The sequence below is a fragment of the Moschus berezovskii genome, chromosome 14 (assembly GCF_049115385.1).
Source record: "Moschus berezovskii isolate FMDL1 chromosome 14, NW_MosBer_1.0, whole genome shotgun sequence".
In the NCBI taxonomy this organism is placed as follows: domain Eukaryota; kingdom Metazoa; phylum Chordata; class Mammalia; order Artiodactyla; family Moschidae; genus Moschus; species Moschus berezovskii.
In genome coordinates, this window is record NC_142473.1 from 35,226,747 (window position 1) to 35,253,551 (window position 26,805).

The following is a 26,805-nucleotide window of genomic DNA, read 5'->3' on the forward strand; positions in this document are numbered from 1 at the left end:
CATCAAGACAGAGAATCAATAAGGAAACACAAACCTTAAATAAAACATTAGACCAAATGGACCTAATTGATATCTTCAGGACTTTCCATCCAAATGCAGGAGAATACACTTTCTGCTCAAGTACACATGGGACATTCTCCGGGATAGACCACATCTTGGGTCACAAATCAAGCCTCAGTAAATTTAAGAAAATTGAAATCATATCAGGTATCTTCTCTGACCACAACACTATGAGACTAGATATTAACTAGGAAAAAAAAACCCAGCAAAAAAACAGAAACTCATGGAGATTAAATGATACGTTACTAAATAGCAAAGAGGTTACTGAAGAAATAAGGGAAATCAAAAGATTCCTAGAAACAAATGACAGTGAAAACACACTGACCCAAAACCAATGGGCTCAGCACAAAGCAGTTCTAAGAGGGAAGTTCATAACAATACAACCATACCTTAGGAAACAAGAAAAGCATCAGAGACACCTAAAGAAGCTAGAAAGAAAACAACAGAAAAAAGCCCCAAAGTCAGCAGAAGGAAAGAAATCCTAAATATCAGAGCAGAAATAAATTAAAAAGAAATGAAATGTTACCGAAGATTAATAAAACTAAAACCTGGTTCTTTGAGAAGATAAACAAAATTGACAAACCATTAGCCGGACACATCAAGAAAGAAGGGAGAAAAGTCAGATCAACAGAATTAGAAATGAAAAAGAAGTTACAGCAGACAACACAGAAACACAAAGGATCATAAGGGAATATTGTGAGCAACTATATCCTAAAAAAATGGACAACCTAGAGGAAATGGACAGATTCTTAGAATAGTTCAATCTCCCAAGGCTAAACCAGGAAGAATAGAAATTATGAACAACCCAATTACAAACACTGAAATTGAAACTCTGATTTAAAAACTCCCCCCAAAACAAAACCCCAGGGCCAGATGGCTTCACAGGGGAATTCTATCAAACATTTAGAGAAGACCTAATGCCTATTTTTCTGAAACTCTTTCAAAAATTGCAGATGAAGGAACACTTCCAAACTCATTCTGCGAGGCTACAATCACCCTGATACCAAAACCAGGCAAAGTAAAAGATGCTTAGTCGTGTCTGACTCTTTGTGACCCCCATGGACAGTCCATGGAATTCTCCAGGCCAGAATACTGGAGTGGGTAGTCATTTCCTTCTGCAGGGGATCTTCCCAACCCAGGGATTGAACCCAAGTCTCCCACGTTACAGGTGGATTCTTTATCAGCTAAGCCACCATAGAAGCCCCCAAACCAGGCAAAGACAACACATAAAAAATAAATTATAGGCCAATATCACTGATGAACATAGATGCAAAAATCCTCAACAAAATTCTAGCAGACAGAATTCAACAACACATTACAAAGCTCATACACCATGATCAAGTCAGATTTATTCCAGAGAGGCAAGGATTCTTCAGTACATGCAAATCAATCAGTGTAATACACCATATCAACAAATTGAAAGCTAAAAACCATATGATCATCTCAATAGATGCAGAAAAAGAAAAGCCTTTGACAAAATTCAGCACCCATTTATGATAAAAATGCTTCAAAAAATGGGCATAGAAGGAACCTACTTCAACATAGCAAAGACCATATATGATAAGCCCACAGAAAGATTATTCCCAGTGGTGAGAAACTAAAAGCATTCCTGCTAAGATCAGGAACAAGACATTGGTGTCCACTTTCACCACTGTTGTTCAATATAGTTTTGGAAGCCCTAGCTACCACAATTAGAGAAGAAAAAGAAATAAAAGTAATCCAGATTGGAAATAAAGGAGTAAAACTCACTGTTTGCAGATGACATGATACTATACATAGAAAACCCTAAAGAAACTATCAGAAAATTACTAGAGCTAATCAGTGAATTCAGCAAAGTCACAGGATACAAGGTCAGTACACAGAAATCACTTGCATTCCCATATACTAACAATGAAAAATCAGAAAGAGTAATTAAGGAATCAATCTCATTCACCATTGCAACAAAAAGAATAAAATATCTTGGAATAAACCTACCTAAGGGGAGAAAAGACCTGTATACGGAAAATTATAAGACACTGATGAAAGGAATAAAAGACAATGTTAACAGAGAGAGAGTGCATGTTCCTGGGTAGGAAGAATCAATATTGTGAAAATGACTGTACTACCTAATGCAATCTACAGATTGAATGCAATCCGTATCAAACTACCAGTGGCATTTTTCACAGAATTTGAACAAAAAGTTTCACAATTCATATGGAAACACAGAAGACCCTGAATAGCCAAAGCAGTCTTGAGAAAGAAGAATGGAGCTGGAGGAATCAACGTTCCTAACTTTGGACTATACTACAAAGCTACAGTCATCAAGACAGTATGGTACTGGCACAAAAGCAGAAACATAGACCAGTGGAACAAGATAGAGAGTTAAACCCATGCACCTATGGGTACCTTATTTTTGACAGAGGAGGCAAGAATATACAACAGAGCAAAGATAGCCTCTTCAGTAGGTGGTGCTGGGAAAACTGGACAGTTCCATTTGGTCGCTCAGTCATGTCTAACTCTTTGCGACCCCATGAATGGCAGCACCCCAGGCCTCCCTGTCCATCACTAACTCCTGGAATTTACCCAAACTCATGTCCATTGAGTCGGTGATGCCATCCAGCCATCTCGTCCTCTGTTGTCCCCTTCTCCTCCTGCCCTCAATCTTTCCCAGCATCAGGGTCTTTTCAAATGAGTCATCTCTTGGCATCAGGTGGCCAAAGTACTGGAGTTTCAGCTTCAACATCAGTCCTTCCAATGAACACCCAGGACTGATCTCCTTTAGGATGGACTGGTTGGATCTCCTTGCAGTCCAAGGGACTCTCAAGAATCTTCTCCAACACCACAGTTCAAAGCATCAATTCTTCTGTGCTCAGCTTTCTTTATAGTCCGGTTCTCACATACACACATGACTACTGGAAAAACCATAGCCTTGACTAGACTGACCTTTGGTGACAAAGTAATGCCTCTGCTTTTTAATATGCTGTCTAGGTTGGTCACAACTTTCCTTCCAAGGAATAAGTGTCTTAATTTCATGGCTGCAATCACCATCCGCAATGATTTTGGAGCCCCAAAAAATAAAGTCAGCCACTGGTTCCACTGTTTGCCCATCTATTTCCCATGAAGTGATGGGACCAGATGCCATGATCTTTGTTTTCTGAATGTTGAGCTTTAAGCCAACTTTTTCACTCTCCTCTTTCACTTTCATCAAGAGGCTCTTTAGTTCTTCTTCACTTTCTGCCATAACTACATGTTAAAGAATGAAATTAGAACACTTCCTAATACCATACACAAAGATAAACTCAAAATGGATTAAAGACCTAAATGTAAGACCAGAATCTATAAAACTCTTTAGAGGAAAACATAGGCAGAACACTTGATGACTTAAATCAAAGCAAGATCTTTGATTTAATCAAAGCAAGATGCTTTGATTTAATGCACCTCCTAGAGAAATGGAAATAAAAACAAAATAAACGAGTTTGACCTAATTAAAAGCTTTTGCACAGCAAAAGAAACTACAAACAAGGTGAAAAGACAGCACTCAGAATGGGAGAAAATAATAGCAAATGAAACAAGTAATTTCCAAAATATACAAGCAGCTCATGCAACTCAAAACCAGAGAAACAAACAGCCCAATCAAAAAGTGGGGAAAGGACCTAAAAAAAATTTTCTCCAAAGAAGACATACAGATAGCTAACAGTCATGTGAAATTATGCTTGGCATCACTCATTATTAGAGAAATGCAATCAGAACCACAATGAGATATCACCTCACACCAGTCAGAATGGCCATCATCAAACAGTAAATGCTGGAGAGGGTATTGTAGAAAAGGGAACCCTCTTGCTTTGCTGGTGGGAATGTAAACTTATACAGCTACCATGGAAGATGGTATGGAGATTCCTTAAAAAGCTAGGAGTAAAACCACCATATGACCCAGCAATCCCATCCCTAGACATATACCCTGAGGAAACCAAAATTGAAAAGGACATTTGTACCCCAGTGTTCATTGCAGCACTATTAACAATAGGTAGGACATGGAAGCAACCTAGATGTCCATCAACAGATGAATGGATAAAGTAGCTGTGGTGTGCATATATATAAAAATATATACACAATGGAATACTACTCAGCCATAAAAAAGAATGCATTTGAGTCAGTTCTAATGAGGTAGATGAACCTAGAATCTATTATATGGGGTAAAGTAAGTCAGAAAGAGAAATATAGATATTATATACCAGTTGCATATATATGGAATCTAAAACGATGGTACTGATGAATTTATTTTCAGGGCAGCGATGGAGAAACAACAGAATAGAGAACAGACCTGTGGACACAGGGAGAGGGGAGGAGGGAGAAGGTGAGATGTATGGAGAGAGTAACATGGAAATTTACAATACCATATATAAAATAGATAGCCAATGGGAATTTGCTGTATAACTTGGGGAACTCAAACAGGAGCTCTGTGACAATCTAGGTTTGAGGGAGGGGACATGGGTGTACCTGTGGCTGATTCTTGTTAATGAATGACAGAAAACCACAAAATTCTGTAAAGCAAACATCCTTCAATTTAAAAAGTAGATAATTCAATTCTAAAAGTAGATAATTCCAAAATAAAAAAGCACTTGAGAAACAATGAAAAGGCTAAATGATATAGAAGAATGCGTAAGTGATCCAGAAGGTAGAATAATGGAAATAACCCAATAAAACAGCAGACAGACAAATGGAAAAAAAAAAAAACTGTATGAGAACTTTGGGATAATATAAAATATACCAACGTTCATATTATATGGGTTCCAGAAAGAGGGGGGATCAAACAGGTATTTGAAGAAATTATGACTGAAAACTTTTCAACCTAAAGAAGGAAAAAGATACCTAAGATACAGGAAGTACTGTGGGTCCTAAACAGGATGAACTCTAACAGATCTATAAACAAGACATATCATAATTAAAATGGTAAAATGTAGTTAAAGGTAAAGAGAGAAGTCTAAAGACAGCAGTAGAAAAATAATAATGCCACATTTGCAGCAATGTGGTTGTAACTAGAGATTATTATACAAAGTGAAGTAAGTCATAAAGACAAATACCATATGATACCACTTATATGTGTAATTTGAAACATGACACAAATGAACCTATCTATGAAGCAGAAACAGAATAACAGATACAGAGAACAGACTGGTCCTTGCAAAGAAGGAGGGAGGGAGAAGGGAAAGGGATAGATTGCAAGTTTAGAATTAGCCAATACAAGCTGGTATATATAGAATGGATAAACAAGAAGGTCCTACTTTGTTGCACGGGGAACTATATTCAATATCCTGTGATAAACTTTAATGGAAAAGAATATGAAAAAGAGTGTATATATGTATAACTGAGCCTCTCTGCTGTACAGAAGTAATTAATAAGCATTGGAAATCGACTACAGTTCTTTAAAAATACCATAAAACAGAAAAAACAAAGAAATGAAAGGAGAAATAGCATCTTATACCTCAGAAATACAAAAAATCATAAGAGAATATCATGAACAATATGTCATATTATGAACAATGTGTCAACAAATTGGACAGTCTAGAAGAAATAGACAAGTTTCTGGGAACATACAGCCTGTACCAAGACTGAGTCAAGAAGAAACAGAAAATTTGAACAGAGCAATCACTAGAAGTGAAATTGAGTCTTTAATTTAAAAAATAAATACTTCCAGCAAGCAGAAGTCTAAGACCAGATGGCTTCACAGGGTAATCCTACCAAACATTTAAAGAACTCATACCTATCCTTCTTAAGCTATTCCAAAAAATTGAGGAGAAGGGAATGCTCCCAGATTCACACTATGAAGTCATCATTCAGTTCAGTTCAGTCACTCAGTTGTGTCCGACTCTTTGTGACTGCATGAACCACAGTATGCCATGCCTCCCTGTCCATCTCCAACTCCTGGAGTCTACCCAAACCCATGTCCATTGAGTCGGTGATGCCATCCAACCATCTCATCCTCTGTCGTCCCCTTCTCCTCCTGCCCTCAATCTTTCCCAGCATCAGGGTCTTTTCAAATGAGTCAGCTCTTGGCATCAGGTGGCCAAAGTACTGGAGTTTCAGCTTCAACATCAGTCCTTCCAATGAACACCCAGGACTGATCTCCTTTAGGATGGACTGGCTGGATCTCTTTGCAGTCCAAGGGACTCTCAAGAATCTTCTCCAACACCACAGTTCAAAAGTATCAATTCTTCTGTCCTCAGCTTTCTTTATAGTCCAACTCTCACATCTATACATGACTACTGGAAAAAACCATAGCCTTGACTAGACTGACCTTTGGTGACAAAGTAATGCCTCTGCTTTTTAATATGCTATCTAGGTTGGTCATAACTTTCCTTCCAAGGAGGAAGCGTCTTTTAATTTCATGGCTGCAGTCACCATCTGCAGTGATTTTTGAGCCCCCGAAAATAAAGTCAGCCACTGTTTCCACTGTTTTCCCATTTACTTGCCATAAAGTGATGGGACTAGATGCCATAATCTTAGTTTTCTGACTGTTGAGCTTTAAGCCAACTTTTTCACTCTCCTCTTTCACTTTCATCAAGAGTCTCTTTAGTTCTTCTTCACTTTCTGCCATAAGGGTGGTGTCATCTACATATCTGAGGTTATTGATATTTCTCCTGGCAATCTTGATTCCAGCTTGCGCTTCCTCCAGCCCAGCTTTCCTCATGATGTACTCTGCATATAAGTTCAATAAGCAGGGTGACAGTATACAGCCTTGATATACTGCTTTTCCTATTTGGAACAGTGTGTCAGTTCTAACTCTTGCTTCCTGACCTGCATACAGGTTACTCAGGAGGCAGGTCATTTGGTCTGGTATTCCCATCTCCCTCATTACTCTGATACAAAAACCAAAGACACTATAAAAAATTACAGGCAAACATCTTTGATTAATATAGATGCAAAATAAATGAATGTAAATACAAAATATTAACAAAGCTTAAACAATACACAAACAGGATCATATATTATGATCAAGGTGTATTTATTCTAAGGTCATAAGAATGGTTCGGTGTACACAAATCCATGTGATACACCACATTAACAAAAGGAGAGACAAAAATCACTTGATCATCTCAATAGATGCAGAAAAAGCATTTGCCAAAATCAAGATCCATTCATGATAAAAACTCCTATCAAAGTGAGTATAGTGGGAATATGTCTCAAGATAGTAAAGGCCACTTAAGAGAAACACACAGTAATACTCAGTGGTGAGAAATTGAAAGCCTTCCTGCTAAATTCAAAATCAAGGCAAGGATGTTCATCTCACTGCTTCTGTTTAACATGCTATTGGAAGTCCCAGCCACAGCAGTCTGACAAAAAATTAAAAAAAAGAGAGATATACAAAATAGTAGGGAAGAGGTGAAACTGTTAGTCTTTGCATATGAGATGATACCTTATATAGAAAACCCTCAATTCTCCACTAAAATACTGCTAGAACCAATCAATGAATTGAGGAAGATTGCAGGATACAAGATTAATATACTGAAATCTGTTGCATTTCTACTATACACTAATAATGAAATATCAGAAAGAGAAAGTAAAAAAGACAGTTCCATTTAAGATCACATCAAAATAATAAAATAACTAGGAATAAACCTAAGCAAGGAAGTGAATGACCTATATTCTAAAAAACTATAAAACCGAGATGAAGAAAATTGAAGATGATTCAAAGAAGTAGAAAGATATTCCAGGCTCTTAGATTGCAAGAATTAATATTACAATAACCATACTACTCAAAACAATCTACAGATTTAAGTGCAATCAGAATACACAAGACATCTTCTGCAGAACTAGAACAAAATAATCCTAAAGTTTATATGGAATTACCAATGACCTCAAATTGCCAAACCAATTCTGAGACAAAGGAACAAACTGGAGCTATAAACTTCTCAAACTTCAAACTATCCTCCAAAGCTATAGTAGTCAGGACAGCATGGTATTGGCATAAAAACAAAAGCATAGATCAATGGCACAGAATACAGAGCCCAGAAATAAATCTACACATCTACAGTCAATTAATCTATAACAAAGTGGGCAAGATAAACAATGGAGAAAAGACAATCTCTTCAAGTGATGCTGGGAAAGCTGGATGACCATATGTAAAACGATGAAACTATAACATTCCTTCATACCATATACAGAAATAAACTCAAAATGGTTTAAAACCTAAATGTAAGAACCAAAACCGTAAAATTCCTAGAAGAGAACATTGAATACTCTGACATAAATTGTAGCAAACTTTTCTTGGATGTGTCCTAAGACAAAAGAAATAAGAGCAGAAATAAACAAATGAGACCTAAATAAACTCAAAAGCTTTTGCACAGCGAAGGAAACCATCAACAAAACAAAAAGACAACCTGTGGAATGGGAAAAAATATTTGCAAGTGATGTGGCAACAAGGGGGTTAATATCCAAAATATACAAAGGACTCATTACAATTTAATATCAAGGAAAAAACAATCCAGTCAAAAAATGTGCAGAAGACTTGAATAGCCATTTTTCAAAGAAAATATGTAGATGGCTGACAGGCATGTGAAACAGTGCTCATTACTGCTAATTATTAAGAAATGCTAATCAAAACCATAATGAGGTATTACCTCATACCTGTCAGAATGACGACTGTTAAAAAGTCTACAAATAACAGATGTTAGAGAAGATGTTGAGAAAAGGGAACCCTTGTACACCTTAGGAGGAAATGTAAATTGGTACAGGCACTGTGGAAGACAGTTTGAGTTCCTTAAAAATCTAAAAGTATAACTTATGATTCAGCAGTTCCACTCCTGGGTATATAGCTGGAAAAACAAAATTGCTAATTGGAAAAGACAATGCACCACAGTGTTCATAGCAGCACTATTTATAATAGCCAGGATGTGGAACCAACTCAAGTGCTTGCCAACAAATGATTGGATTAAGATGTACCAAGACAGGAACTACATTTAATATCTTGCAATAACGTATAATGGAAAATAATATGAAAAAATAAATATGTATATAACTGAATCACTTAGTTGTACACCTGAAACTAACACAATATTGTGAACCAACTTTTATAAACAATGCTCGTGCTCAATTGCTAAGCCGTGTCTGACTCTTTGGGACCCCCATGGACTGTAGCCCACCAGGTCCTATCCATGGGGTTTCTCAGGCAAGAATAGTGGAGTCAGTTGCCATTTCCTTCTCCAGGGAATCTTCCCAATCCAGAGAACCTGCATTGTCAGGTGGGTTCTTTACCACTGAGCCATCAACTATACTTCAATTTTTAAAAAATATTGTGTATGTATACAAAGAGGGACAGCATAACACACATCAAGGAATATTACTCAGCCATGAAAATGAAATAATGCCATTTGTAGCCACATGGATAGACCTAGAGAGCCTTATGCATAGAGAAATAAGTCAGAGAAGGACAAAGTCTTTATGATATACCTTATATGTGGAATCTAAAAACAATACAGATGAGTGTATATGCGAAACAGTCACAGATACAGAAAACAAACTTTTGGTTACCAAAGGAAAGAGGGAAGGGAGGAAGTACAGATTTGAGGTATGGAATTAATAGATACAAACTACTGTATATAAAATAGATAAACAAGGACATACTGTATAGCACAGGGAAGTATACTGAGTATCTTGTAATAACCTGAAATGGAATATAATCTGCAAAAACACTGTTTAACTAGGCTGTATGCCTGAAATTAACAGAATTTGTAAATTAATGGTACGTCAGTAAAAAAGCATTAAAAAAAAAGCCACAATATTTTAGTAGGAAAGCATGTCCTTTGTTTATAAAGGGAAAAAAATTAGGAAAGGATAATATTTACGTGAATTTGATAGACTGTCTACTTTTACTTCACTGACAATATGAAACATGACATTTATTATCAGCTTCCAGATGAAATACCATATTCCTTAAAAGACCAGAAATAAAGAAAAACTTAATTGTAACTAGCATTATTTTAGGGTAGATAGAGAATCAAGTTAGTTAGAATTTAGTCAGGGCAGAAGGTTAGTGTTCCTCACTTCGCATAGTTTTCAGGGATATGATTTTACTTTTTCTTGAAAAATGACTTGAGGATGATATATTTATAAAATAAGTTCAAATTAGTAAATATTCATTGAGCACCGATTATACAGCAGGTACTATGATAAGGGATAGATTAAAAGGTAATAGGAGAGTGTACCTGCTTTCTAGAAGTTCACAGTCTGGTACAGAAGAAATCCTTTTTTTTTTTTTTTTTTTTAATTTTTATTGGAGGCTAATTATTTTACAATATTATATTGGTTGGTTTTGCCATACATTGACGTGAATCTGCCCCGGGTGTACATGAGTTCCCCCTCCCACCTTCCTCCTCCCCTTATCCTCCCTCTGGGTCATCCCCGCATACCAACCCCGAGCATCCTGTAACATGCATCGACCCTGAACTGGCGATTCGTTTCACATATGATGATATACATGTTTCAGTGCCATTCTCCCAAACCAGAAATCCTGTTTTGTAAGTATGGTAATAGAGATGTGCACTTGATTACTAGTGCTCCATATGCAGTTATAAATAGTTGTGAGAAAGAAAAATCTTCATGTGGCACTAAGGACAGTGAAAGTGAAGAAATATTCCTGTGACTAAATCTCAAGTTTAGGCTATCATTACCTTGCTTGTTGAACACTTTCTCTGCCTTTCTTCATACAAGGTACTTGGTTGCACTTCATACTAAAGTCATTTTGTGACCTTATAAAAACTTGTATTCAGAGATAAACACATTTGTATGATGATTATAATTAATAATCTTTATACCGGAGAATAAGGAAATTAGAAAAATAAACTAGCAAACAGCAAACAAACCATGGACAATATGTGTTTGTAAGAAACAGAAGGTAACATGGTCAAAGGTTTGGTTTTTTTTTTTTTTAGTTAATAAAATTTGTAAATAGACATTCTGAAATTAAGAGTCCATTTTTTAAATCTCATCCTTCTTTAATAACATTTTGGGCCTGTTATCATATTCTTAGACATTGCCATTGCTGCCCTATTTGTTTCTTTATTATCCTTCCCCACCAAGATTTTAAGTTCTTTTCTACAGAAACCTGAAAAAGAGTCTGCTTAAGAAGGTCAGTGTCTTAGCAAGCAAACATCAATATTAGAATCCTCTAACTCACTGATTTTCAGTCCTTTGGAAGTGAGATGAGATAACTGGGGGGGATGGTTATAGCATGAAAAAAACACATATTCAGTGTTGCAACTGTCTTGACTTCTGATATTCAAAAATTCAAAATATCTAGTTTATTTTGATATTTCAAATGACTGTAAAGAAGCTCATCAGATGTTTTATGTTTCTAAAGCTGGGTTTGCATTTTTAAAACTTCCTGTAAAACATCATTCTCTGATACTTACATTTATTGTATTGTGTACTAGAAATTATAATAAAGAATGTCTTTTTCTTTGATTTTATGTATTCATACCCATTCTATTTAGAATTTTTCCTAATGACTTGAAGGAAGCAACATTAAACAAAAGAAAAATAGTTAAATTCTGATAGGTTATCTTTGCTCTGCCCATGTTACAGTTTCCTATTTTGGAAGAGTGGTGAATTTGTGAATTCAAATACTGTTTAGTACTTGGTAGACTCTAGAATTGACGTCTCATTTTTTTAAAGTTGAAAGTTAACTTTTTTGAGATCCAAGTTATATAAAATACGATGCACTCATATTAAGTATAAAATTCAGTAAGTCTTAACAGATAAATATTCATACAACCATTACCTTAATTAAGATATACAACATTTCCATCAACCCAAAAAGCTGTTTCATATGTCTCATTGCAGTCATTCTTATCTCTCTATCCTGTCTTGTCTCTAGGCAACCATTAATCTTTTTGTTACTATAGATGACTTTTTTGCTTGTTCTACATTGGAATCATGTAATATTTATAGTCTTTTGTATCTTCCTTCTTTTGCTTAATGTGATGTTTTTGTGATGCATATTTGTTGCATGCATGAGTAGTTCCTTCTTTTTCTTGCTAAGTAGTATTTTATTATAACGGATATATGAGTGTTTTTTTTTTTTTTATCTATTTGTCTGTTAATGGACGGTTGACAGAATGAGGTCCACTTGAGAAGGGAGTGACAAACCACTTCAGTATTCTTGCCTTGAGAACCCCATGAACAGTATGAAAAGGCAAAAAGATAGGACACTGACAGATGAACTCCCCAGTTCGGTAGGTGCCCAATATGCTACTGGAGATTAGTGGAGAAATAACTCCAGAAAGAATGAAGGGATTGAGCCAAAGCAAAAACAACACTTAGTTGTGGATGTGACTGGTGGTAGAAGCAAGGTTCGATGCTATAAAGAGCAATATTGCACAGGAACCTGGACTGTTAGGTCCATGAATCAAGGCAAATTGGAAGTAGTCAAACAGGAGATGACAGTAGTGAACATCGACATTCTAGGAATCAGCGAACTAAGATGGACTGGAATGGATGAATTTAACTCAGATGACCATTATATCTACTACCATGGGCAGGAATCCCTTAGAAGAAATAGCGTAGCCATCATAGTCAACAAAAGAGTCTGAATTGCAGTAATTGGATGCAATCTCAACAATGACAGAATGATCTCTATTCATTTCCAAGGCAAACCATTCAATATCACGGTAATCCAAGTCTATGCCCCGACCAGTAATGCTGAAGAAGCTGAAGTTAAACGTTTCTGTGAAGACCTACAAGACCTTCTAGATCTAACACCCAAAAAAGATGTCCTTTTCATTATAGGGGACTGGACTGCAAAAGTAGGAAGTCAAAAAACACCTGGAGTAACAGGCAAATTTGACCTTGGAGTACAGAATGAAGCAGGGCAAAGGCTAATAGAGTTTTGCCAAGAGAAAGCACTAGTCATAGCAAACACCCTCTTCCAACAACACAAGAGAAGACTCTACACATGGACATCACTGGATGGTCAACACCAAAATCAGATTGATTATATTCTTTGCAGCCAAAGATGGAGAAGCTGTATACAGTTAGCAAAAACAAGACCAGGAGCTGACTGTGGCTCAGATCATGAACTCCTTATTGCCAAATTCAGACTTAAATTGAAGAAGTAGGGAAAACCACTAGACCATTCAGGTATGACCTAAATCAAATCCCTTATGACTATACAGTGGAAGTAAGAAATAGATTTAAGGGACTAGATCTGATAGAGTGCCTGATGAACTATGGATGGAGGTTTGGGACATTGTACAGGAGACAGGTATCAAGACCATCCCCAAGAAGAAGAAGTGCAAAAAAGCAAAATGGCTGTCTGAGGAGGCCTTCCAAATAGCTGTGAAAAGAAGAGATGCAAAAAGCAAAGGAGAAAAGAAAAGATATACCCATTTGAATGCAGAGTTCCAAAGAACAGCAAGGAGAGATAAGAAAGCCTTCTTCAGCGATCAGTGCAAAGAAACAGAGGAAAACAATAGAATGGGAAAGACTCGAGATCTCTTTAAGAAAATTAGAGATACCAACGGAACATTTCATGCAGAGATGGGCTTGATAAAGGACAGAAATTGTATGGACCTAACAGAAGTAGAAGATATTAAGAAGAGGTGACAAGAATACACAGAAAGACTATACAAAAAAGATCTTCACAACCCAGATAATCACAATGGTATGATCACTCATACTCACCTAGAGCCAGACATCTGGAATGTGAAGTCAAGTGGGCATTAGGAAGCATCACTACGAACAAAGCTAGTGGGGGTGATGGAATTCCAGTTGAGCTGTTGGCAAATCCTAAAAGATGATGTTGTGAAAATGCTGCACTCGATATGTTAGCACATTTGGAAATCTCAGCAATGGCCACAGGACTGAAAAAGGTCAGTTTTCATTCCAATTCCAAAGAAAGGCAATGCCAAAGAATGCTCAAACTACCACACAATTGCACTCGTCTCACACGCTAGTAAAGTCATGCTCAAAATTCTCCAAGCCAGGCTTCAGCAATACCATGAACTGTGAACTTCCAGATGTTCAAGCTGGTTTTAGAAAAGGCAAAGGAACCAGAGATCAAATTGCCAACATCCACTGGATCATCGAAAAAGCAATAGAGTTCCAGAAAAACATCTATTTCTGCTTTATTGACTATCTCAAAGCCTTTGTGTGAATCACAGTAAATTGGAAAATTCTGAAAGAGATGGGAATACCAGACCACCTGACCTGCCTCTTGAGAAACCTGTATGCAGGTCAGGAGGCAACAGTTAGAATTGGACATGGAACAACAGACTGTTCAAATAGGAAAAGGAGTATGTCAAGGCTGTATATTGTCACCCTGCTTATCTAACTTATATGCAGAGTACATCATGAGAAACACTGGACTGGAGGAAGCACAAGCTGGAATCAGGATTGCCAGGAGAAATACCAATAACCTCAGATATGCAGATGACACCACCGTTATGATAGAAAGTGAAGAAGAACTAAAGAGCCTCTTGATGAAAGTGAAAGAGGAGAGTGAAAAAGTTGGCTTAAAGCTCAACATTCAGAAAACAAGATCATGGCATCCGGTCCCATCACTTCATGGGAAATAGATGGAAAAACAGTGGAAACAGTGTCAGACTTTATTTTTTTGGGCTCCAAAATCACTACGGATGCTGACTGCAGCCATGAAATTAAAAGACACTTACTCCTTGGAAGGAAAGTTATGACCAACCTAGATAGTATATTAAAAAGCAGAGACATTACTTTGCCAACCAAGGTCCGTCTAGTCAAGGCTATGGTTTTTCCCGTGGTCATGTATGGATGTGAGAGTTGGACTGAAGAAAGCTGATCGCCGAAGAATTGATGCTTTTGAACTGTGGTGTTGGAGAAGACTCTTGAGAGTCCCTTGTACTGCAAGGAGATCCAACCAGTCCATTCTAAAGGAAATCAATCCTGGGTGTTCATTGGAAGGACTGATGCTAAAGCTGAAACTGCAATGCTTTGGCCACCTCATGCGACGAGTTGACTCACTGGAAAAGACTTATGCTGGGAAAGGTTGGGGGCGGGAGGAGAAGGGGACGACAGAGAACGAGATGGCTGGATGGCATCACCAACTCTGTGGACATGAGTTTGAGTGAACTCCGGGAGTTGGTGATGGACAGGGAGGCCTGGTGTGCTGTGGTTCATGGGGTCTCAGAGAGTCGGACACGACTGAGCAACTGAACTGAACTGAAAATCATTGCAGATGGTGATTGCAGCCATGAAATTAAAAGACACTCCTTGGAAGGAAAGTTATGACCAACCTAGATAGCATATTAAAAAGCAGAGGCATTACTTTGTCACCAAAGGTCAGTCTAGTCAAGGCTATGGTTTTTCCAGTGGTCATGTATGGATGTGAGAGTTGGACTATAAAGAAAGCTGAATGCCGAAGAATTGATGCTTTTGAACTGTGGTGTTGGAGAAGACTCTTGAGAGTCCCTTGTACTGCAAGGAGATCCAACCAGTCCATTCTAAAGGAAATCAATCCTGGGTGTTCATTGGAAGGACTGATGCTAAAGCTGAAACTGCAATGCTTTGGCCACCTCATGCGACGAGTTGACTCACTGGAAAAGACTTATGCTGGGAAAGGTTGGGGGCGGGAGGAGAAGGGGACGACAGAGAACGAGATGGCTGGATGGCATCACCAACTCTGTGGACATGAGTTTGAGTGAACTCCGGGAGTTGGTGATGGACAGGGAGGCCTGGTGTGCTGTGGTTCATGGGGTCTCAGAGAGTCGGACACGACTGAGCAACTGAACTGAACTGAAAATCATTGCAGATGGTGATTGCAGCCATGAAATTAAAAGACACTCCTTGGAAGGAAAGTTATGACCAACCTAGATAGCATATTAAAAAGCAGAGGCATTACTTTGTCACCAAAGGTCAGTCTAGTCAAGGCTATGGTTTTTCCAGTGGTCATGTATGGATGTGAGAGTTGGACTATAAAGAAAGCTGAATGCCGAAGAATTGATGCTTTTGAACTGTGGTGTTGGAAAAGACTCTTGAGAGTCCCTTGGACTATAAGGAGATCCAACCAGTCCATCCTAAAGGAGATCAGTCCTGGGTGTTCATTGGAAGGACTGATGCTGAAGCTGAAACTCCAATACTTTGGCCACCTGATGCCAAGAGCTGACTCATTTCAAAAGACCCTGATGCTGGGAAAGATTGAGGGCAGGAAGAAAAGGGGACGACAGAGGATGAGATGGTTGGATGGCATCACCGACTCAATGGACATGGGTTTGGGTAGACTCCAGTAGTTGGTGATGGACAAGGAAGCCTGGCGTGCTGTGGTTCATGGGGTCACAAAGAGTCAGACATGACTGAGCACCTGAACTGAACTGGGTTGTTTTAGTTTTTCGTTCTTAATGAGAAAAATTGCTGAGAACATTTTTTTTTACCAATCTTTACGTGGACATGAGCTTTCATTCCTCTTAGGAGTGGAGATGTTGGGGCATATGGACATATATGCTTACCTTTTTAAGAAATTTCCACCATCTAACATTCCCACCAGCATTGTATGAGAGTTCCAGTTGTTCCACATTCTTTCTAGTACTTGGTATTATCTGTCTTTTCATTTTTAGCCATTAGTTAGTATATAGTGGTGTCTCATTGTGTTTTAACTTGGCATTTTCCTGAAGACAGCAGATGTTGAGTACCTTTGCATGTGCTTGTTGGCCACTGGTGCATCTTTGTGTGTGATGTATTTATTCAAATCTTTTGTCCCTTTAAAATATGTCTTCCATTACAGGATTGTAGAGTTTTGTTTTCTTTTTTAATAAGAATCTGGATACAAGTGCTTTATCAGTAATTTGTATTACAAATGTTTTCTCCCAGTCTGTGGCTTGCCTTTTCATTTTCTTATTAGTGTCTTTCAGTTCAGTTCAGTTCAGTCGCTCAGTCGTGTCCGACTCTCTGCGACCCCATGAATCACAGCACGCCAGGCCTCCCTGTCCATCACCAACTCCCGGAGTTCACTCAAACTCATGTCCACAGAGTCGGTGATGCCATCCAGCCATCTCATTCTCCGTCGTCCCCTTCTCCTCCCACCCCCAACCTTTCCCAGCATCAGAGTCTTTTCCAGTGAGTCTTTAGGAAAGCAGTTATTTAAAATTTTGAATCCAATTTGCTGGGTTTTTCTCTTATGTGCATTTTGCATCCTGAAAGATCTCTGCGTATCCTAAGGTCTTGAAGATTTGTTCCTATGTGTTCTTATGAAAAGCTTTAGCATTTATCTTAAGGTCCATGGTCTGTTGTAAGTTAATAAATTAAGATTCAAGGTTCCTGTTTTCCATTTAGGGCTCCAATTAGTTTGTCATCTGTAGTAGGCTCATGTGTGCTGTGCTTAGTCACTCAGTCGTGTCCGACTCTGCAACCCCATGGACTGTAGCCTGCCAGGCTCCTCTATATAAGGGGATTCTCGAGGCTAGAACACTGGAGTGGATTGCCATGCCCTCCTCCAGGGGATCTTCCCAACTCAGGGATCGAACCCAGGTCTCCCTCATCGCGGGCAGTTTCTTTACCGTCTGAGCCACCAGGGAAGCTCATATTTCTGTCATTTCATTAATAGCAAGAAATATGCATGTATATTCATTAACATGCAGTCTTTAGCACTTCCTTTGTTTTGTACATCAAACTTATTTAAAAAATCATACCTCTTTGTATAAAAATCTTAAGTTTGAAATCGTTTTTATTTGCTAATCATCATTATACTTGTGTTATTTTTATATATTGTTTTTATATATTCATTTTTGGTGAAGCACTTAGATTGTGTAAAGCTGGAAGTATATATTAAACCTTTGGCTAACACAGAGTTCAGGATCTCCCGATTTTGCTCTAAGATAAAAACAGCCCTGGGCACTAATCAGGGTTCTGTTTTATCCCTGTTCCTTTGGTTGTGGTCTTTTCTCTCACCTTACCTTGACAATTTTTGTTTGCTGTTTAACTGGAAGGAAAACAAATTCTCTGTAGCAATCAGGTAAGTATATGAAAGAAATCAAAGAGCTGGTTAAGCTCACAAGTTCTTTTATCTTTTCTACTGTCTTTTCTTTTTACTATTTCTGTAAGTCAAAGTGTTTCTTTCCTTTGGAGTTTTCAGAAGAGCCACAGGTGCTCTCTAAGCATTCCTTTCTTTTTAATAGTCTGTTTTTCTGAATATGTTTTTTTGAGAGTAATACTGAACTTCTCTAGAGTTTACCATGGGCTGCTCCTAGCCTAATGTCCCAGAATGGTCGATTGTCTTGGGTTTAAATACCCTTTAAAGCACTTAAAAACACAAGGAAGTGGGGGTGGAATTTTATATTACAAATAAATTGCGTAGACTTGAATGGGCTTTCGTCTGTCTCCTCCCTAATACTTTACCTTTTCCAGTTCGCCTTAGCTATTTTTAATCCTGGAGCAATTCTACTCTACCTTCCCTTTGACAAGCCAGTATATATGACTCTCTGTGGTACTCTTGTGTTTGTTTTGCTTATGGGGTTAGTGCTCTTTATTTTTCATATGGGTTTCATGTGCTACCTTGTGTTTCTCCAGGTGGAATGCAGTTCACTACTAATAATACGATTATTGACTTTTTTCCCTCTGTTTTCTCTTTCCTTCTCTCTTTATCCTGTGGTTCTTGTGCAGGTCTTGTTCAGCGTTGTGTGATCATCCAGAAGGATGACAATGGATTTGGGCTGACGGTCAGTGGAGACAATCCAGTGTTCGTACAGTCTGTCAAAGAAGGCAAGGCATTTTTAAAAAACAGTCTTGTCCCTGGGAGCAAACAGTAAGAATAGAAAAGCTTAAATAATGTCTATTGCTTAAGAATAAAGTAATTGCATAATTATAGGTCATATGGCCTTATTGTACTAGATTTGTCTTTAGTGTTAGTTATAGGCATGAATTTATCCCAGTTGATTTCCTTTTGTATTTTATGGAAAGAAAAAGGTTCTCGTATGTTTTAGAAAAATCACATGACTCTTTAGTCATGATACTTTAAGCATTATCACTTATAGAAGTTTGTGTAATTTTTTTTCCTCATGGCACCAGAGATATTTAGGTAGTGACAGATTAAAGAAATGGTCATAGGCTCAAAAATATCCGTCTTTTTCCCTCAAATGACTATAATATCTTATACTACTGCAATATTGCCATATATTGAATTCTTTATGTCAGTTGCTGTAATTTGGGGGACGTACTTTGATACTTTTTAATCTCCATTTTACAGGGGATATTGAGTCTTAGAGTGAAAAAAAAAAAAAAAAACATAAAATTTGACCATGGTTACCCAGCTAGTGAGTGGCAGAAGCAGGATTTGGACCTTGTCTGTCTGACTTTACAATCCATGTTTTAAACCATTTTGTAACATGCTTCTCTTTTGAGAAGATTTTCAGTGAATGTAAATGAATTACATTTTAAGAATTAATTTCTATTACAGATGGAGCAGCCATGCGGGCTGGAGTACAGACAGGTGATCGAATCATCAAGGTAAGGAAAAGACTCTTAGTAAATATACGGTAGAAATATAAAGCAGCATATATTAGCCATATTTTAATTTTTTAGCTTTAATTTTTATTAAAAGTTGCACGTTATAGGTGATGGATTTATTGACCATAAAAATTTATTTCATTTATCTTAATGTTACCCTTTACTGAAAAGCATAATAAAAGTTTTGAATAAATAGAGTCATGTGTGTTCTTGGGCAGGATAGTAGCTCACTGTTGTAAAGATCTTATTTCTCCAAATTAATCTCTTAGCAAGAAATTCTCATCATAATATACTAATAAATTTGGGAGGTGTGCCATTCTTGTCAAACTTCCAAATGATTATTTCTTCTAAACAAATTTTGCAAAGGTATTATGGGAAGAGGTAAGTGGGAGGTGAGATGGTGTAGATTAATTCGAAGCCAGTGACTGTAGTATAAATATGGATCTATCTGTGGAACATAGTAGAGAGTCCAGAAACAGGCCTTGAGTTTTGATCAGTAGAGTAAGTATGGATTACTCACTAATTATTAGGCAACTGACTAATGTGATTACTTAAAATCAAATTACTGTACAGGAAAAGATACAACATATTTACAAAGAACTATCTGGAAATGAATATTTGAAACATATTATAGAATATAATATACTATAAAGAACACTTTTAAATTACTAACAAAAGAATAAATAGTCTGATAGAAAGATGGGCAAAGAATTTTATCAGGCAATTCCCCAGAGTAATTGAAATAAATAATATATCAATGAGGATATGTCCAATCTCACTGATAGCAAAGAAGTAGAAATTAAATGATAGGTAAAAATATATTTGCTTGTCAGAAATTTTAAAGACTGCTGATACACATTTGATATAGATTGGGAATGGTACCATGGCTACTCTTATAAACTTGTGAATATAAATTAGGTAAAACCTATTTGGATGGAAATTTGTGAATATGTATCAAAAATTACATATTTTTAGGAAGTATATAAACTTTGACCACAGTTTTGCTTTAGGAACTTATCTAAGGAAGTGGTGTCCAAATGTGAAGTGATATGTGTATAGGAAAATTTACTTAAGCTTTATCATGTTGAAAACTTGTAAGCAATCTAAATATGCATAAACTGAGGGCTAGAGAAATAAATTGGAGAAGGAAATGGCAACCCACTCCAGTATTCTTGCCTAGAGAATCCTAGGGACGGAGGAGCCTGGTGGGCTGCCGTCTATGGTGTCGCACAGAGTCGGACACGACTGAAGCGACTCAGCAGCAGCAGAGAAATAAATTTCATTACATCTCTAGCTCTTAAGAAAGAGTAGATTAGGTCTATTTGTACCTGTATTGAAAGGCATCCGTAATACAATAAAACAGTATTTTTTTAATTTGCAGAAAAAGACAGTTATAATGTGTGTGTATGCTTGTCTGTGTATCTGGTGTGTGTATATTAGAAAAGCATCTCAAAGATTAAGCATCATGCTTAATAATGATCGTTTCTGGGGTCATGACAAGTGTACTTTTGCTTCTGTTTTATACCCTGATAAATTTGAACTTGGAAAAATTATTATTACTTGCCTCAGAAAAAATAATGTTAATATTAGATCCATGTTTGATACTTTTACTTTAATTTCTCTGGTTTAGTGGAAATTCTGGAGAACACTTTCTACATTTAGCTGTCTGAAAATTTTATTTTCTCTGTAAAGAGTAGGTCATGATTAGAAAATGAAAAATAAATTGAATATTATTGTAGAATATTGGTTATTCATCTTTTGAAAAATGTATTATGCTTTTGGAAAACCAATGAATTTGCAATTAAAAGCATAGAGAGCTTTTCTATTTGCAAGGGTTCTTCACTGTGAAGGATTTGTGTATCTGTTGCATAGTATATTTTATCCTTTTTCATGGTGAATAAGTTATAATGTCCTTTAAATCAAGGCCTTTTTTGGTGCTCAAGTTCATTTTGTTGCTGAGTATATCTTATCGAGGACTTCTCAGGTGGTGCTAGCGGTAAAGATACTGCCTGCCAATGCAGGAGACGTAAGAGACACGGGTTTGATCCCTGGGTCGGGAAGATCCCCTGGAGGAGGACATGGCAACCCACTTCAGTCTTGTTACCTGAAGGATCCCGTGGACGAGTAGTCTGGCGGGCTGCAATCCATAGGGTCACGCAGAGTCAGATATGACTGAAGTGACTTTGCATGCATGCGCACACATATACCTTGTAGAATAATGGTAAAAGTGAATATTGAGCCAGCTATATACATGTTTTAATATAGCCCTGTTTACTATATTATAATTGGTTGTATTGTATATAACATTGTCTCAATTAGAATGTATCTTGACACACACTATTTTCATTTTTCTACAGGTGAATGGAACTCTGGTGACTCATTCAAACCATTTGGAAGTGGTGAAGCTAATCAAATGTAGGTGAATGTTATTCTCAGTTTTGTTTTATGAAACCCTTAAAACAAAGATCTAGCAAACATTTTCTGCAACAGGCCAGATAGTAAATTTTTTAGGCTTTGTGGGCCAGATAGTTTGCCACTTGACTCTCATTATAGTGTAAAAGCAGGCATAGACAATACATCAGTGAATGGACGTGGCTGTGTTTTCAGTAAAACTTTATTTGCCAGAATAATCTGTGGGTTGAATTTAGTCCCTTGGCTGGAGTTTACTGACCCCTATGTTAAAGTCTGAGGTGAAAATTCTTACCTTACTAATAACTATCTTTAGTCCCTGGTGGCTCAGACAGAAAAGAATCCACCTGCAATACAGGAGACCCAGGTTTGGTCCCTCAGTTGGAAAGCTGTCCTCGAGAAGGAAATAGCTACCCACTCCAGTCTTCTTCCCTGGAGAATTGCTGTGGACAGAGGAGACTGGTGGGCTACAGTCCATGGGGTAACAAAGAGTCGGACATGACTGAGTGACTAACACTTTCACTTTTTTTCACTTAATCTTTAGTCCACTTCAAATATGTGGTTGGTTATAATGTCCTTGTCATTCTTGGTTATATTGAAAACATTTGAAAGAAATGGATGAGTTGACCTAAAAGAGAATAGGTTAAAAAATCAGACACAATGGCTGGATGAACTGAAATGGAACTTCAAGCAACATAATCATATTCTCTCAGATAAGTCAATGATTAAGTAATCCAGGGGAGTGATCTTCTCTTGGAAATCCCCAGGGTTAAGAATTTATAATCTTCTGTATCAGACTATTCCACAGGATAGTAGGCTATAATTAAGAGACAGGTGTTTATGGCCAAGCAGAAACACTACTTCTTTATTTAATATTACTTCTTTTCAGTAAGTGGACATCTTTAAAATAAATTTAATACACTGGAATCTTTCTTGGCCTTATTATTGCTTAGATAAAGTAACCCGTGAATTCCTTTATCTTTTCATCAGAGTACTAGTGATCTAAATCTGTCACTTTGTTCTTAGTGTTTAACTTTAGTACATTTTGAAATGGAAAGATCAGAATTAGATACTCATACTTGAATAAATTTGGTTACTTAGTTAATGAGACTGTGACTTTTTTAATGTACAGTGTAAATACACACTAAATAAATATATTCAGTGCATATTTGTATACAATATTATTTAGTACATATTTATGTACTAAATAAATATATATATAAATATAAATTTACTATATAGTAAATTTTTATGTACTATATAAATATGGTTTATGATAATATATTTCTGGTCACTGTGTTCCAATATCAATTTTATTTAAATTAAATCCTCGGACTGTAACAGCAGATTATTTATCCAATAACAAGAGCCTAGCTGAAAACTCAAAATAAGCATAAAACAGTCTAAGTATTGAAAACAGATATAAACTTGAAATGCCTAAACCCTGTGTACTATACTTGTAGTAGAGTTCCCTCATGTCCTACTCTTTAGTGCAGATTCTGGACATGATAAAAGTGATTTCAAATCACACCAGTTAAAAATATCTAAAGAAGGAAAGGGAAGAACCAGGAACTTTGAAAGACAAACATGGATAAGTCAACAAGATACATCAGATGACTTAGTGACAGTCACAGAGTGTTTCTGATTGAAAAACTTTAAACGTATATATACTTAAAGTCTCCCCAGTAACACAGCATTAATGACTAAGTGTAAAAATAAAAAACTTTCAGAACCTGAAACACTGAAATAATTGCCATTGAGTTTCTTGGAAGAGTAGGTGGAAAGAAACACTATGAAATACAGTTTAAAGTATAAGAGAAAGATTTTGTCATTAAAGATCAGTTATCTAGAAAAGTTATTTATTTGGAAAGTGTTTTTGTTGATTCTAGATAAATAATGAATATCTGTTGTTGAATCTCTGGTTATGGGTAACTTTGCTTTCTATAGTTTTTCCCCTGTGAAATACCTACTCAATTTGTCTTTTCCTCCAAATTTTTAAAATTGAAACTTACTACTTATTTGTTGTGGCTTTTTTTTTCATGGGATTTTTTTTTTTGTCACACTCATTTTTTAAAATTAATTTAAAATTGCATCATTACAGAGTTAGTTAAGCCTTGCCTAATTAGTATCATCTTAATATGGTGATTTTTAAAATTTCCATTTGAGAAATTGAACATAGCCATTAGTTCAGTTCAGTTCAGTCGCTCAGTCGTGTCCGACTCTCCGCAACCCCATGAATCACAGCACGCCAGGCCTCCCTGTCCATCACCAACTCCTGGAGTTCACTCAAACTCATGTTCACAGAGTCGGTGATGCCATTAGTAGATGGTTGATAATAACTCATTCATATTAAATTTAAAAATATTATTGGGGTTATAAATCTTACTTGCTTTTAAGTAATATCTGATCTTACAAGTAATAATTTGTTATCTGAAAATTGCATTGTTCTTTTAGATTTGTAGGGGAGTCATAAAAGATAAATGACAGATTGGATTCTTTTTCTGTGGAGAAATGATTAGCCAGCAGATGATAAAACTTTCTCACACAACTAGATCTTTTAGAACTATCAAAGATTAAGCAGTAAAATGCTATAAAATTTTTTTGACAGTGTTACTCTCTCTTTCCTCCCCTTTCTACCATCTCTCTCCCTGAAGCTGGTTCCTATGTAGCTCTCACTGTTCAGGGACGCCCACCTGGGTCGCCCCAGATTCCACTTGCTGATTCTGAAGTAGAGCCATCAGTCGTTGGACATATGTCTCCCATCATGACATCCCCTCATTCACCTGGAGCATCTGGGAATATGGAGAGAATTACTAGTCCTGTGCTCATGGGGGTAAGAGTGAGGAAATGTCTCTGTATAATGAATGATGCCTTTGCTTTATGTAAAGAGTTTCAAAGTGTTGAATTGATAAACAAAGTTTAAGATTCTAGAAAATAATTTGCTACTGATAAAAAATTATATAATGATTGGAATGATTGCACAATATTGGGATGGCAGATTTAATTCCAAGTATTTAACACTTACCATCTACAAAACAGGGTACCTCCCACAAAAATATAATTAAGATATCTGTGGTCAAGGTCCTTTGTCTTCTGAGAATATATATTCTAAGAGGAAAGAGGTTTTTTTTGTTTATTGTGTTTCCCCAGAGTCTGCAATATTGCTTGGCATATAGTGCTAGATACTTAATAAACCTTTGTTGTTTGAGATTGAATCAAGGTATGCAGGTAATTATACTACAAAGGCAGAATGTTGACATTATTAGAAGGAAAATATTAAGTTCTGTGAGGTTTCAAAGGAGGGAGAAAGCACATCCAGTTGTGCTGATAAGGAAGGACTTCATGGAAAGCTGTTATTTGAAATGAGCTTTGAAGAACAGTTAACATTCAAATTGTGGCAGTGGAGGTCAGGGGGAGGAAGGCAACCCAGGTAGAGAAAGTAGGATAAACAAAGGTAAAGAGCCAAGAAAGCATCAAGTATTGGGGAGAAATAGCCAGGTTTTTGTTTGGCTGGTGCTTGTTAAAGATTTATATGGTAGGAGATAAGCTTGAAAAAGTAAGACTATTTATTTTGAAGAGTCTCAACAGTGAAGCTAATTTACATGTGACTGGATTATTAAGGATATATTACATATTTTTTGAGTGATGTGATTATAGCAAGATTTTAGGAAGACTAATTTGATAAAATATTATACTGTTATAAAACTGGGAGAAATGGCAGGAGATGAATTAGGGAGTGGCCTTAATACTTCAGGTAGGAAATACTGGGAATTTGAGCCATGCAAGGGGGTTGATAGTAAATATCTAAAGGAGGGCAAAGTATAAGAAGCTATTCTTATATTTAAGTCAACTTCATTTCTCCAACTGATTTTAACATTTAGTGTTTTTTGAACCTGATATTAACCTTTTAGTGTTTTTTTATCAAAAGTGAGGTAGAAAGGTTGAAATTTCCCTATAACCTTTTATCTTCAGTGTTATGTCTGAAAGTTTGGCATTATAACCACCGGAAATAAAGAAAATCCTGATAGGTATTGAAAATTGGAGCTGAAATGTAACATTGTATGACTCATTTTCAATACATATTTAAGCTTCACTTTCCTTGTATTGGTTCTTGGTTTTTTTGTTTGTTTGTTTCTTTTTTATTTTTCTAGGAAGAAAACAACGTGGTTCATAACCAGAAAGTAGAAATTCTGAGAAAAATGTTACAGAAAGAACAGGAACGGCTTCAGGTACTAAATTAGAAATGGGGCTGTTTACAGGCCAGTAAAAACATGAGTGGGCATAGTTGAGTTGGTACTTATCATAATTAGACACTATTGGTAATCAGTGCCATTAGCTATTTTATTGATTAAGAATGGACTTTTTAATTTTTTTGACATAAGTAGTTAATTCTTGAAGTATTTTTATAACTTTTCAGCTATTGCAGGAAGACTACAACCGAACACCTGCTCAGAGATTGCTAAAAGAGATCCAAGAGGCCAAGAAACACATTCCTCAGCTGCAAGAGCAGTTATCCAAAGCCACAGGCTCTGCTCAGGTAACATCACTGTTAAAAGTGCTGTGCACTGTTTTGCAGGAGAATTTTCTTCTGGGAATGTGTCAGATGGTGTTCCAGTTTCCCTTTTTAAAAGTTATTTTTTCTAGTATAGGCCAACAGGATGTCCTGTGTAGGATGTTACAGAAATAATGGTCAACTAAAAGAAATGTGGGCTTCTGATTGTTTGGTCATGATATCATGCTTCTTTGTTCCACAGTAATTTTAGAATGAACTGAGTGGTTTTGCTTTGATACGACAAATTACTGAAATGTATTTAGATACATGTATTTCCATTTTGAGGTTTATTCTGCCATTTGAAAACAGACCAGCAATTATATTTTAAGTAGGGATATATA

At 36.7% G+C, this 26,805-nt stretch overlaps 1 protein-coding gene across 3 annotated transcripts in view; it reads left to right on the plus strand.

Annotated features, from left to right (window-relative positions):
* The window catches only part of ARHGEF12 (Rho guanine nucleotide exchange factor 12), a 165,650-nt gene that overhangs the window by 87,477 nt on the left and 51,368 nt on the right, over positions 1 to 26,805 (plus strand). For all 3 annotated transcript variants that reach the window (XM_055423223.2, XM_055423224.2, XM_055423226.2), the window contains 6 exons: positions 18,661 to 18,759; positions 19,454 to 19,503; positions 21,861 to 21,918; positions 24,567 to 24,745; positions 26,064 to 26,141; positions 26,330 to 26,449. In XM_055423223.2, the coding sequence (XP_055279198.2) occupies positions 18,661 to 18,759; positions 19,454 to 19,503; positions 21,861 to 21,918; positions 24,567 to 24,745; positions 26,064 to 26,141; positions 26,330 to 26,449 (584 nt within the window). The remainder of the gene's footprint in view (positions 1 to 18,660; positions 18,760 to 19,453; positions 19,504 to 21,860; positions 21,919 to 24,566; positions 24,746 to 26,063; positions 26,142 to 26,329; positions 26,450 to 26,805) is intronic.